Raw genomic sequence first — 12,446 nt, forward strand, 5'->3', positions numbered from 1 at the left:
GGGACAAAAATCCTCTATTTCATAAAAACTGCTGGGAAAATTGGAGGACAGTGTGAGAAAGATTAGGTTTAGATCAACACCTCACACCTTACACCAAGATAAATTCAAAATGGGTGAATGATTTGAACATAAAGAAGGAAATTATAAGAAAATTAGGCGAACACAGAATAGCATACATATCAGACCTTTGGGAAAGGAAAGACTTCAAAACTAATCAAGAATTAGAAAGAGTTACAAAATGCAAAATAAATAATCTGAATTACATCAAATGAAAAAGTTTTTGTACAAACAAAACCAATGTAACCAAAATCAGAAGGGTAGCAACAAATTGGGAAACAATCTTCATAAAAACCTCTGACAAAGGTTTAATTACTCAAATTTACAAAGACCTAAATCAATTGTACAAAAAATCAAGTAATTCTCCAATTGACAAATGGGCAAGGGACATGAACAGGCAGTTCTCAGCCAAAAAAATCAAAACTATTAATAAGCATATGAAAAAGGGCTCTATGTCCCTTATAATCAGAGAGATGCAAATCAAAACAACTCTGAGGTATCACCTCACACCTAGCAGATTGGCTAAAATGAAAGCTATGGAAAATAATGAATGCTGGAAGGAATGTGGCAAAGTGGGGACACTAATTCATTGCTGGTGGAGTTGTGAATTGATCCAGCCATTCTGGAGGGCAATTTGGAACTATGCCGAAAGGGTGATAAAAGACTGTCTACCCTTTGATTCAGCCATAGCACTGATGGGTTTGTACCCCAAAGAGATAATAAGGAAAAAGGCTTGTACAAGAATACCCATAGCTGCATTCTTTGTGGTGGCCAAAAATTGGAAAATAAGGGGATGCCCATCAATTGGGGAATGCCTGAACAAATTGTGGTATATGTTGGTGATGGAATACTATGGTGCTAAAAGGAATAATAAAGTAGAGGAATTCCATGGAGACTGGGACAACCTCCAGGAAGTGATGCAGAGCAAAAGGAGCAGAACCAGGAAAACATTGTACACAGAGACTGATTTATTGTAGTACAATCGAAGGTGATGGTCTTCTCCATTAGTGGCAATGCGATGTCCCTGAACAATCTGCAGGGATCTAAAAAATACTATCCACAAGCAGAGGATAAAATGTGGGAGTAAAAACACCAATGAAAAGCAACTGCTTTACTACAGGGGTTTTGGGGATATGACTGAGGAGAGTTCTAAAAGAACACTCTAATAAAAATACCAACAACAGGGAAATGTGTTCTAGTCAATAACACATGTGATAAACAGTGGAATCGTGGGTCGGCTATGGGAGAGGGAAAGGGGGTGGGAGGGGGGCAAGGGGAGGAAAAGAAAATGATCTTTGTTTCCAGTGAATAATGTTTGGAAATGACCAAATAAAATAATGTTTAAAATTATAAATATATATATACATATAGATAGATAGATAGATAGATAGATAGATAGATAGATAGATAGATACACTATTTATTATTTTTAGGAATGACTATTCTATTCCTATGCTTTCTAGTATTTTTAATAGGAATTGGTGTTGTATTTTATCAAAGGCTTTTTCTGCATCTAAATAATCATGCGATTTTTTTTGGTATGCTTGTTGATATGGTCAATTATGTGGACGGTTTTACTAAAACTGAACCAGTCCTGCATCCCTGATATAAATCCTACTTCATCATGGTGGATGACCGTTCTGATCACTTGCTGGAGTCTTTTTGCTAGTATCCTATTTAAGATTTTTGCATCTATATTCATTAGGGAGATTGGTCTATAATTTTCTTTCTCTATTTTTGACCTGCCTGGTTTTGGAATCAGTACCATGTTTGTGTCATAAAAGGAGTTTGGTTAAACTCCCTCTTTGCTTATTATGTAAAATAGTTTGTATAGTATTATGAATATCTGTTCTCTGAATGTTTGATAGAATTCACTTGTGAATCCATCCGGCCCTGGGAATTTATTCTTACGGAGTTCTTTGATGGCTTGATGGATTTCATTTTCTGATATGGGATTATTTAAGAATTCTATTTCTTCTTCTGTTAGTCTAGGCAGTTTTTATTTTTGTATATAATTGTCCATTTCCCCTATATTGGTTATTTATTGTCATATAATTGGGCAAAGTAGTTTTTAATGATTGCTTTAATTTCCTCCTAGTTGCATCTTTGATGCTGTTAATTTGCTTTTCTTCTTTCATTTTTTTGATTAGATTGACCAGTTGTGAATTTTGACCAGTTGTGAACTTTGTCTATTTTGTTTGTTTTTTCAAAGTACCAGCTTCTAGTCTTATTTAATAAATCAATAGTTCTATCACTTTCAGTTTTATTAATTTCTCCCTTAATTTTTAGGATCTTTAGTTTGTTTTTCTTCTCCGGGATTTTAATTTGTTTGCTGTCAAGTTTTATTTATTTGCATTTCCAATTCATTTATCTCTGCTCTCCATAGTTTGTTCATATATGCACTCAGGGATATCAATTTACCTCTGATTACTGCTTTGGCTGCATCCCAAAGGGTTTGATAGGATGTCTTACCATTGTCATTTTCCTCAATGAAAGTATTAATTGTTTCTATGATTTCTTCTCTAACTAACCAATTTTGGAGTATCATATTATTTAATTTCCAATTAATTTTGGTTTGGTTTTCCTTATACCCTTACTGACCGTTATTTTTATTGCCTTGTGATCTGAAAAGGCTGCATTTATTATTTCTGTTTTTCTGCATTTGATTGCCATGTTTCTGTGACCTAATGTATGGTCAATCTTTGTGAATGTGCCATGTGGTGCTGAAAAAAAGGTGTATTCCTTTTTGTCCCTATTTATTTTTCTCCATATGTCTATTAACTCTAATTTTTCTAAAAATCCATTCACTTCTTTTACCTCTTTCTTATTTATTTTTTTATTTGATTTATCTAAATTTGATAGTGGTTGGTTCAAATCTCCCACTAATATCGTTTACTGGATATTTCTTCCTTCAATTCTCCTAGTTTTTCCATTAGAAATTTGGGTGCTCACAGGGAGCAGCATACCGAACCTGTCAGTATGGCAACCCAAAGATAGCATTGGTTTTGTCGCTGGGACCTTTCCCTCCAGACCCTCTGAACTCTTGTGACCAGATCGCTGGGCTCTTGAGTCCAGCTTGACTTGCGGCTCGATCAATTCCTTGCATTCTCCACTGGTCCCTCAGCCTAGGACCCCAGCGCCTCACTCCAATTTTGCTCTCTCAAACATCAACACTCATGGACCAGGAAAAATCAGAAATTTGCAATATCAAGGTCAACGGAACAAACTTTGAAAAAGTAGACAATGAAATGGCAAAGAAAGATGATAGCAAAGAAAAGAAGAAACTCTCCAAACGCACACTCAAGAAGGAACACCAGAAAGAACTCAAGAAAGACCTTGATTTGAATGACCACAAAATCAGCACCAAAGAATTAGAAGAAAAGTATGGAACAAGTATTATCCAAGGTCTCACTAGCACAAGAGCTGCAGAGGTCTTGGCTCGTGATGGCCTCAATGTCCTCACTCCATTCAAAGACACTCCAAAAATCATCAAATTCTTCAAACAAATGGTGGGTGGATTCTCCAGCCTCTTGTGGGCAGGGGCTATCCTGTGTTTCATTGCCTACGTGATTGAATTTTCAAAGGACAATTCTGTTTCCATGGACAATCTCTATTTAGGTGTTGTGCTTATCATCGTAGTCATCCTCACTGGAATGTTTGCTTATTATCAAGAGGCAAAAAGCACCAACATTATTGCTAGCTTCAGTAAAATGATTCCTCGGAAAGCTTTGGTCATCAGAGATGGAGAAAAGAGGGAGATTCCTGCAGAGGAGCTGGTTGTAGGAGATATTGTAGAGATTAAAGGTGGAGACCAGATTCCTGCTGATATTAGGATCCTAGACTCCCAAGGGTGTAAGGTAGATAATTCATCTCTTACTGGGGAATCAGAGCCTCAGACGCGCTCTTGTCATTTTACCCATGAGAATCCTTTGGAGACAAAGAACATTGGCTTTTACTCTACAACTTGCCTGGAAGGAACTGCAACTGGCATAGTTATCAACACAGGTGACCGTACCATCATTGGAAGAATTGCCTCACTGGCTTCATCAGTTGGGCAGGAGAAGACACCAATTGCCATAGAAATTGAACACTTTGTCCACATTGTGGCAGGGGTGGCTGTTTCTATTGGTATCGTGTTCTTCATCATTGCAATATGCATGAAATATCGGGTCCTGGATGCTGTCGTCTTCCTGATTGGCATCATTTTGGCCAATGTGCCAGAGGGCCTGGTGGCTGCTGTCACTGTGAGTCTATCATTGACAGCAAAACGGATGGCCAAGAAGAACTGTCTGGTGAAGAACCTGGAAGCAGTGGAAACTCTGGGCTCCACCTCCATCATCTGCTCCGACAAGACTGGGACCTTAACCCAGAACAGAATGACTGTGGCCCATCTGTGGTTTGACAACCAGATCTATCGGGCTGATACAAGTGAAGATCAGAAAGCCCAGAGCTTTGATCAAAGTTCTGCAACCTGGGCCTCCTTATTCAACATTGTAACACTGTGCAACCGAGCTGAGTTCGGGGCAGGGCAGGAAAATGTCTCCATCATGAAGAAAATAGTGATAGGAGATGCCTCAGAAACTGCCCTTCTGAAGTTCTCAGGAATCATCACAGATGATGTGATAGGAAAAAGAAAAAGAAACCCCAAAGTTGCTGAAATCCCTTTTAATTCTGTCAACAAATTCCAGCTCTCCATCCATGAGACAGATGACCCCAATGACAAACGCTTCCTCTTGGTGATGAAAGGAGCTCCTGAGAGGATCCTAGAAAAATGCAGCACCATCATGATCAATGGCCAGGAGCAACCTCTAGATGAAAGTGCAAGAGAAGCCTTCCAAACTGCATACATGGAGCTGGGAGGCTTAGGGGAGAGAGTACTGGGTTTCTGCCATCTCTACCTGCCAGAAGATGAGTTTCCAGATACCTACTCCTTTGATATAGAGACCATGAACTTTCCCACCTCTGACCTCTGCTTTGTGGGGCTGATATCATTGATTGATCCCCCTAGATCCACTGTTCCTGATGCAGTCATCAAATGCAGAAGTGCTGGCATCAAGGTCATCATGGTGACGGGTGATCATCCAATCACAGCCAAAGCTATTGCCAGAAGTGTGGGCATCATTTCAGCCAACAGTGAGACTGTGGAAGACATAGCAAAACGTCTTAAAATTCCTGTGGAGCAGGTTAACAAAAGGGAGGCAAAGGCAGCTGTGGTAAGTGGAATGGAGCTGAAGGAGATGAGCCCAGAGCAGCTGGATGAGCTCCTGAAAAACCACAGTGAGATTGTCTTTGCAAGGACATCTCCCCAGCAAAAGCTGATAATTGTGGAGGGCTGTCAGAGACAGGATGCTATTGTTGCAGTGACAGGGGATGGTGTTAATGATTCCCCAGCTCTGAAGAAGGCCAATATTGGGATTGCAATGGGTTTTGCAGGCTCTGATGCAGCAAAAAATGCAGCAGACATGGTCTTACTAGATGACAACTTTTCATCTATAGTGACAGGTATAGAGGAAGGTCGCCTAATCTTTGACAATATGAAGAAAATCATTGCCTTCACCTTGACCAAAAACATCGCAGAGCTTTGCCCTTTTCTGATCTTCATTATTGCAGGGGTCCCCCTGCCCATCGGTACCATTGCCATCTTGTTTATCGACTTGGGCACTGATGTTATTCCTTCCATTGCCTTAGCTTATGAGAAAGCTGAAAGTGACATCATGAACAGGAAGCCACGCCACAAGAAGAAGGACAGACTTGTGAATCATCAGCTGGCTTTGTACTCTTACCTGCAAATTGGAATCTTGCAATCTGTGGGGGGCTTCTTTGCCTACTTCACTGTCTATGCAGTCCAGGGATTCAGACCTGAACGACTCCTTTACTTACGGCCATTCTGGGAAGATAATACTTTTAATGATCTTGAAGATAGCTATGGACAAGAATGGACAAAATATCAGAGGAAGTACTTAGAGTGGACTGGATATACTGCTTACTTCGTTGCTGTTATGGTCCAGCAAATTGCAGATGTCATCATCAGAAAAACACGGATAAATTCCATTTTCCAGCAAGGTCTCTTCAGAAATAAATACATCTGGGTTGGGATTGCATCTCAAATCATCATAGCAGTCATCCTCTCCTGTGGATTGGGAAGTATTACAGCTCTGAATTTCACCACCCTTAGAATTCAATACTGGTTTGTGGCAGTACCATATGCCATTATCATCTGGTTATATGATGAGTTCCGAAAACTCCTAGTTAGGCAGTATCCAGGAAGCTGGTGGGATAATAACATGTATTACTGAAATTGTTATTGGTTCCCAAGACTCTTATTCAGTGTTCTCCAGTCGCCTCTGCTAGGAAGTCTCTTGTGCAATATGGACATCATCATAATCTACACCCGAGAAGAAATTTGTATGAAAGATTCTCAGTTAATGCACTGTAAAAATGAGATTTGGCTTTTTTTGTATAAACTGTTTTTCTTCTGTGCCTTGCCCTCTTGTTTGTTTTAAAATGTATAAACTTTAAAGGCAGTGGAGAAGAAAAAGAATCCGTTGACCCTGTACATAAATTTTCACAATGCTTTATTCTTTTGTAAAACATGTACTTCTGTTGAATTTGAGACCTTTGAGTCTTATGAACTCGACCTGGGCATAGTCATGTATAGTATAAACCCTAGTGGACTGGCCTAAAGAAACCACATTTTAAAATAAAAAATGTTTTATAAAATAAAAAAAAAAAAATTTTGGTGCTATACTATTTGGTGCATACATGTTGATTAGTGATATTTCCTCATTATCTAAAGTCCCTTTTAACAAAATATATTTACATTCCCTATCCCTTTTAATCATGTCTATTTTTTCTTTGGCTTTGTCAGATATCATGATTGCAACTCATGCCATCTTTCTATTAGTTGAGGCACAGAAGGTCTTACTCCATCCTTCAATTCTAACCTTGTGGGTGTCTACCCGCCTCATGTGTGTTTCTTGAAGGCAACAGATGATAGGGTTTTGGATTCTAATCCATTCTGCTATTTGTCTACATTTTATGGGTGAGTTCATCCCTTTCACATTGAAAGTTATGATTGTCACTTTTGGACTCCCTGGCATTTTGATACCCTCCCCTAATTCTGACCTTTCATCTTTAACTATAAACTTTTAGGCCAGTGATTTACTTTAAATCAGTCCCCCTAGACCCCTCTCTTTATATGTTTCCCTTTCTAGCCCCTCCATTTTTGTTCCCTTCCCCTCCCCCCTCTCCTTCTCTCCCTTTTTGTGTTCCCTTCCCCCCTACCTCCCTTGGTTTTTCCTTCTCCCTACCCCTGTTGGATAAGATAGAATTCAAGATCCCAATGGATCTGGTTGCTCTTCCTTCTCATAGTTGATTTCACGGAGAGTAAGGTAGAAGTAAAAATTCTCTTCCTCTCCTTCTTATAGGAGTTTTATTACCCTAACCTTCCCATATATATCTTTCTCTGAGAAAGATTATTCTATTAAGTTTTGTTTTTGTTTTTTCTTCTTTCCCCCCATTTCTTGGAGTCTATCTTAGTACCATCAATGATTACCCTCTCCCTTTTCCTTTCTACCCCCCCTTTCTCCATAACATCTTGATTCCCCAAATGTTCTCTATGCGTGATTCTTCTTACTACTCTGATGATGCATATAATTTTTGAGAGTTACACATTACATTTTCCCACATATTAATATATATAAATTGATATAAATGTACTTCTTATAGAAGAGAGTTTGAATAAAAGAAAAAGATGACATTTTTCTCCTTTTCCTTTTCCTTCATATTTACCTTTTCAGGTATTCAATGCTCTTTGTTTTTTGATATCGAACTTTCCACAGAGCTCTGGTCTTTTCTTTGCAAAAACTTGGAAATCTTCTATTTTGTTGAATGCCCAAACTTTCCACTGGAAGTATATAGTCAGTATTGATGGATAGTTGATTCTTGGTTGAAGACCCAGCTCTCTTGCCTTTCTGAAACTCATGTTCCATGCCTTACGGTCATTCAGAGTGGAAATTGCAAGGTCTTGTGTGACTCTGATTGGCATTCCTTTATATCTAAATTTTCTTTTTCTGGTTTCTTGTAAGATTTTTTCTTTTGCTTGAAAGCTTTGGAATTTGGTAATTACATTGCTGGGAGTTATCTTTTGGGGATTTAGTGTAGAGGGTATTCTGTGAACTCTTTCTATGCCTGTATTGTCCCCTTATTCTATAATCTCTGCGCAGTTTTCTTTGATGATATCTTGTATTATAATATCAAGATTATTATTTATTTCTAGCTTTTCTGGAAGGCAAATTATTCTCAGATTGTCTCTCCTTCCTCCATTTTCCAAGTCTATCACCCTGTCAGTGAGATATTTTATATTCTCTTATAATTTCTTGGTCTTTTGGCTTTGCTTTATTAATTCTTTCTCGTTTTCAAGGTCATTGTCTTCCAGTTGCAAAATTCTGACCTTTAAAGCCTGGTTTTCCTTTCCAGTTTGGTCAAATCGGTTTTGTAGTTGCGTGAATACCTTTTGCATTATTTCCCACTTTTCCTGCCAGAAGGCTTCCATCTTTTTGATCATTTCCAATTCAAATTCTTCAAGAGTTTGTGGATTGTTTCCATTTCCTTTGGAGGATATAGGAGCATTTGCTTGTGTTTCCTCTTCTATCTCCTATGTATTTTGTATTTTTGCTTCATAAAAGTGTCCAAAGTCACTGCTTCTTCTTGCTTTTCTTGGTGTTTGGAGGTTTTTGTACTTCTGTACTGTTTTCCATCTCTATCAGAGTGAGGAGAACCAGCTCTTTGTGTATCTGTCTGATGATCTGAACCTTTAGCCCCAGGCAGATTGTCCTTTCTTTGCAGTATTCTGTCTTCCCATGGAGGCCCAGGGTCTGTCCTCTCCTGCCTGCTGGTGTTTCGGGAGTTACTGCTCTCAGTTCCCTCCCGTTGCTTCTCCAATATCTTACTTCCATGCTCTGGGCCTGGCATAGCACTGTCTGCAAGGTATCTCAGTGCCTTTGCCGGCATTGAGGTTTCTGTTCTTTTAAAAGACTCTACTCTCTATGGTGGGAGAGGTCGTTGCCTCCCTGGGTTCTGAGGGCTCCTGATGGACTGAAGTTTAGCTGGTTTGGGCCAAATGAACCCTGAGCCAAAATAAAAACAAAAACCCTTTGTGGTCTGTGTTGAATGCCCTGACACTATCCCAGGTTACTTTCCAGGAATGCCCTTTGGAACAAAGCCTTTCTCGGCCCTGAGGTTTCTGTTCTTTCCAAAGACCCTGCTCTCCTCCCTAAGAGGGGAGTAGTCATGGCCTCCCTGGATTCTGAGGGGTCCTGATAGGATTAATTTCATCTGGTGTGGGCCTAAAAAGCTTTAAAGCAAAAAAAAAAAACCCTCCTCTGCGGTCTGTGTTGAATTCCTGGAGACTGGCCCAGGTTACTTTCAAGGTAAGCCCTTCAGAGCAACCCCTTTGCCGGCTCTGAGGTTTCTGTCTTTTCAAAAGCCCTGAGAGCTCCTGACGGAATTCAGTTCAGCTGGTGCCCTATAGCTGGAAGCTCCTTTGAGACTCAGATGGAAGGACCCAGCCAGGGGGCTACAGGTTTCCCCATTCTCTCTATGTTTCCCTGCTGTCAGTTTTGGGCTCCCCATAGACTGGCTCAGGTTGCTTTCAAGGTGAGTCCTTCAGAATAGCCAGCCCTGAAGCCCTTTTGCCAGCCCTGAGTTTCCCGCTGCTGCTGTGGGCTCAGCACTCTGGCTTGGGGGGGATGGGTCCTGTGACCTTCCTTCTGTCTACCCCTTAGATACGAGTGTTCTAAAGTTCTAGCTTTTGGGGGGATGTACCTTTTGATCCAGGTCCAGGAGGAGGGTTCTCCGCATCTATCCTGTTGTTCAATTTGAATTTCGGTGTCCTAGGAGTATTCAGTTTCTGATCGGTAAGGAAGGTCTGAACTTTTGCTGCTTCTAAGCCACCATCTTGCCTGGAATTCCAAAAAGCCATAAAACAAGTATTTTTTAATACTCTTACCCTCTAGCTTAGAATCAATACTGTGTATTGGTTCTAATGCAGAAGAGTGGTAAGGGCTAGGCAAAGGGTGTTAAGTGACTTGCCCAGGGTCACACAGCTGTATTTGAGGTCAGATTGGAACCCTGGATCTCCAGTCTCTAGGTGTGGTTCTTTTTTTTCTTTTTTTTCTTTTTTATTTTCTTTTTTTTTTAAGAATGAGAAAACTATGTTCTTTATTTCCATTAAAAATTATTTTTATTGTGAACTAAATATCATCCACAAATATAAAGTAGAAGATATGGAATTGTACAAGAAACTACAAACTTGTTATATACAAACTTCTTACTCTTTTTTTTCTTTTTTCTTTTTTTTATTTATTTTTTTAAAATATATTTTATTTGATCATTTCCAAGCATTATTCGTTAAAGACATAGATCATTTTCTTTTCCTCCCCCCCACCCCCCATAGCCGACGCGTAAGTCCACTGGGCATTAGATGTTTTCTTGATTTGAACCCATTGCTTTGTTGATAGTATTTGCATTAGAGTGTTCATTTAGAGTCTATCCTCTGTCATGTCCCCTCAACCTCTGTATTCAGGCAGTTGCTTTTTCTCGGTGTTTCCACTTCCATAGTTTATCCTTTGCTTATGAATGGTGTTTTTTCCTCCTGGATCCCTGCAAGTTGTTCAGGGACATTACACCGCCACTAATGGAGAAATCCATTACGTTCGATTATACCACAGTGTATTAGTCTCTGTGTACAATGTTCTCCTGGTTCTGCTCCTCTCGCTCTGCATCACTTCCTGGAGGTTGTTCCAGTCTCCATGGAACTTCTCCACTTTATTATTCCTATTAGCACAATAGTACTCCATCACCAACATATACCACAGTTTGTTCAGCCATTCCCCAATTGCTGGGCATCCCTTCGTTTTCCAGTTTTGGGCCACCACAAAGAGCGCAGCTATGAATATTTTTGTACAAGTCTTTGTGTCCATTATCTCTTTGGGGTACAGACCCAGCAGTGCTATGGCTGGGTCAAAGGGTAGATATTCTTTTGTCGCCCTTTGGGCATAGTTCCAAATTGCCCTCCAGAATGGTTGGATCAGTTCACAGCTCCACCAGCAATGAATTAATGTCCCTACTTTGCCACATCCCCTCCAGCATTCATTACTTTCCTTTGCTGTAATGTTAGCCAATCTGCTAGGTGTGAGGTGATACCTCAGAGTTGTTTTGATTTGCATCTCTCTGATTATAAGAGATGTAGAGCACTTCTTCATGTGCTTGTTAATAGTTTTGATTTCTTTATCTGAGAACTGCCTATCCATTTCCCTTGCCCATTTATCAATTGGAGAATGGCTTGATTTTTTGTACAATTGATTTAGCTCATTATAAATATGAGTAATTAAACCTTTGTCAGAGGTTTCTATGAAGATTTTTTCCCAATTTGTTGTTTTCCCTTCTGATTTTAGTTATATTGGTTTTGTTTGTACCAAAGCTTTTTAGTTTGATGTAGATAAAATTATTTAGTTTACATTTTGTGATTCTTTCTATATCTTGCTTGGTTTTAAAGCCTTTCCCCTCCCAAAGGTCTGACATGTATACTATTCTGTGTTTACCCAATTTACTTATGGTTTCCTTCTTTATGTTTAATTCACTCACCCATTTTGAATTTATCTTGGTGTAGGGTGTGAGGTGTTGATCTATTCCTAGTCTCTCCCACACTGTCTTCCAATTTTCCCAGCAGTTTTTATCGAATAGTGGATTTTTGTCCCAAAAGCTGGGATCTTTGGGTTTATCGTATACTGTCTTGCTGAGGTCGCTTTCCCCCAGTCTATTCCACTGATCTTCCTTTCTGTTTCTTAGCCAGTACCAAATTGTTTTGATGACTGCTGCTTTTTAATATAGTTTTAGGTCAGGGACTGCAAGGCCCTCATCGTATGTGTTTTTTTTCATTATTTCCCTGGATATCCTTGATCTTTTGTTCTTCCAAATGAACTTTGTTATGGTTTTTTCTAAATCAGTGAAGAAGTATTTTGGTAGTTCAATGGGTATGGCACTAAATAGATAAATAAGTTTGGGTAGGATGGTCATTTTTATTATATTGGCTCATCCTATCCATGAGCAGTTAATGTTTTTCCATTTGTTCAGGTCTAGTTTTAGTTGTGTGGCGAGTGTTTTGTAGTTGTGTTCATATTGTTCCTGTGTTTGTCTTGGGAGACAGATTCCTAGGTATTTTATTTTGTCTAAGGTGATTTTGAATGGGATTTCTCTTTCTAGTTCTTGCTGCTGAGCTGTGTTGGAGATATATAGAAAAGCTGATGATTTATGTGGGTTTATTTTGTATCCTGCAACTTTGCTAAAGTTGTTGATTATTTCAATTAGCTTTTTGGTTGAATCTCTAG

At 39.3% G+C, this 12,446-nt stretch overlaps 1 protein-coding gene across 1 annotated transcript; it reads left to right on the forward strand.

Moving 5' to 3' along the window:
- The first annotated feature begins 2,989 nt into the window (after window positions 1-2,989).
- Window positions 2,990-6,761, forward strand: LOC130457431 (potassium-transporting ATPase alpha chain 2-like). The gene has a single exon (XM_056818690.1). It carries the CDS (start codon window positions 3,234-3,236, stop codon window positions 6,351-6,353), a length of 3,120 nt encoding a protein of 1,039 aa, XP_056674668.1. The 5' UTR covers window positions 2,990-3,233; the 3' UTR covers window positions 6,354-6,761.
- Window positions 6,762-12,446: the final 5,685 nt, after the last annotated feature.

This window comes from Monodelphis domestica, chromosome 2 (assembly GCF_027887165.1).
Source record: "Monodelphis domestica isolate mMonDom1 chromosome 2, mMonDom1.pri, whole genome shotgun sequence".
In the NCBI taxonomy this organism is placed as follows: Eukaryota; Metazoa; Chordata; class Mammalia; order Didelphimorphia; family Didelphidae; genus Monodelphis; species Monodelphis domestica.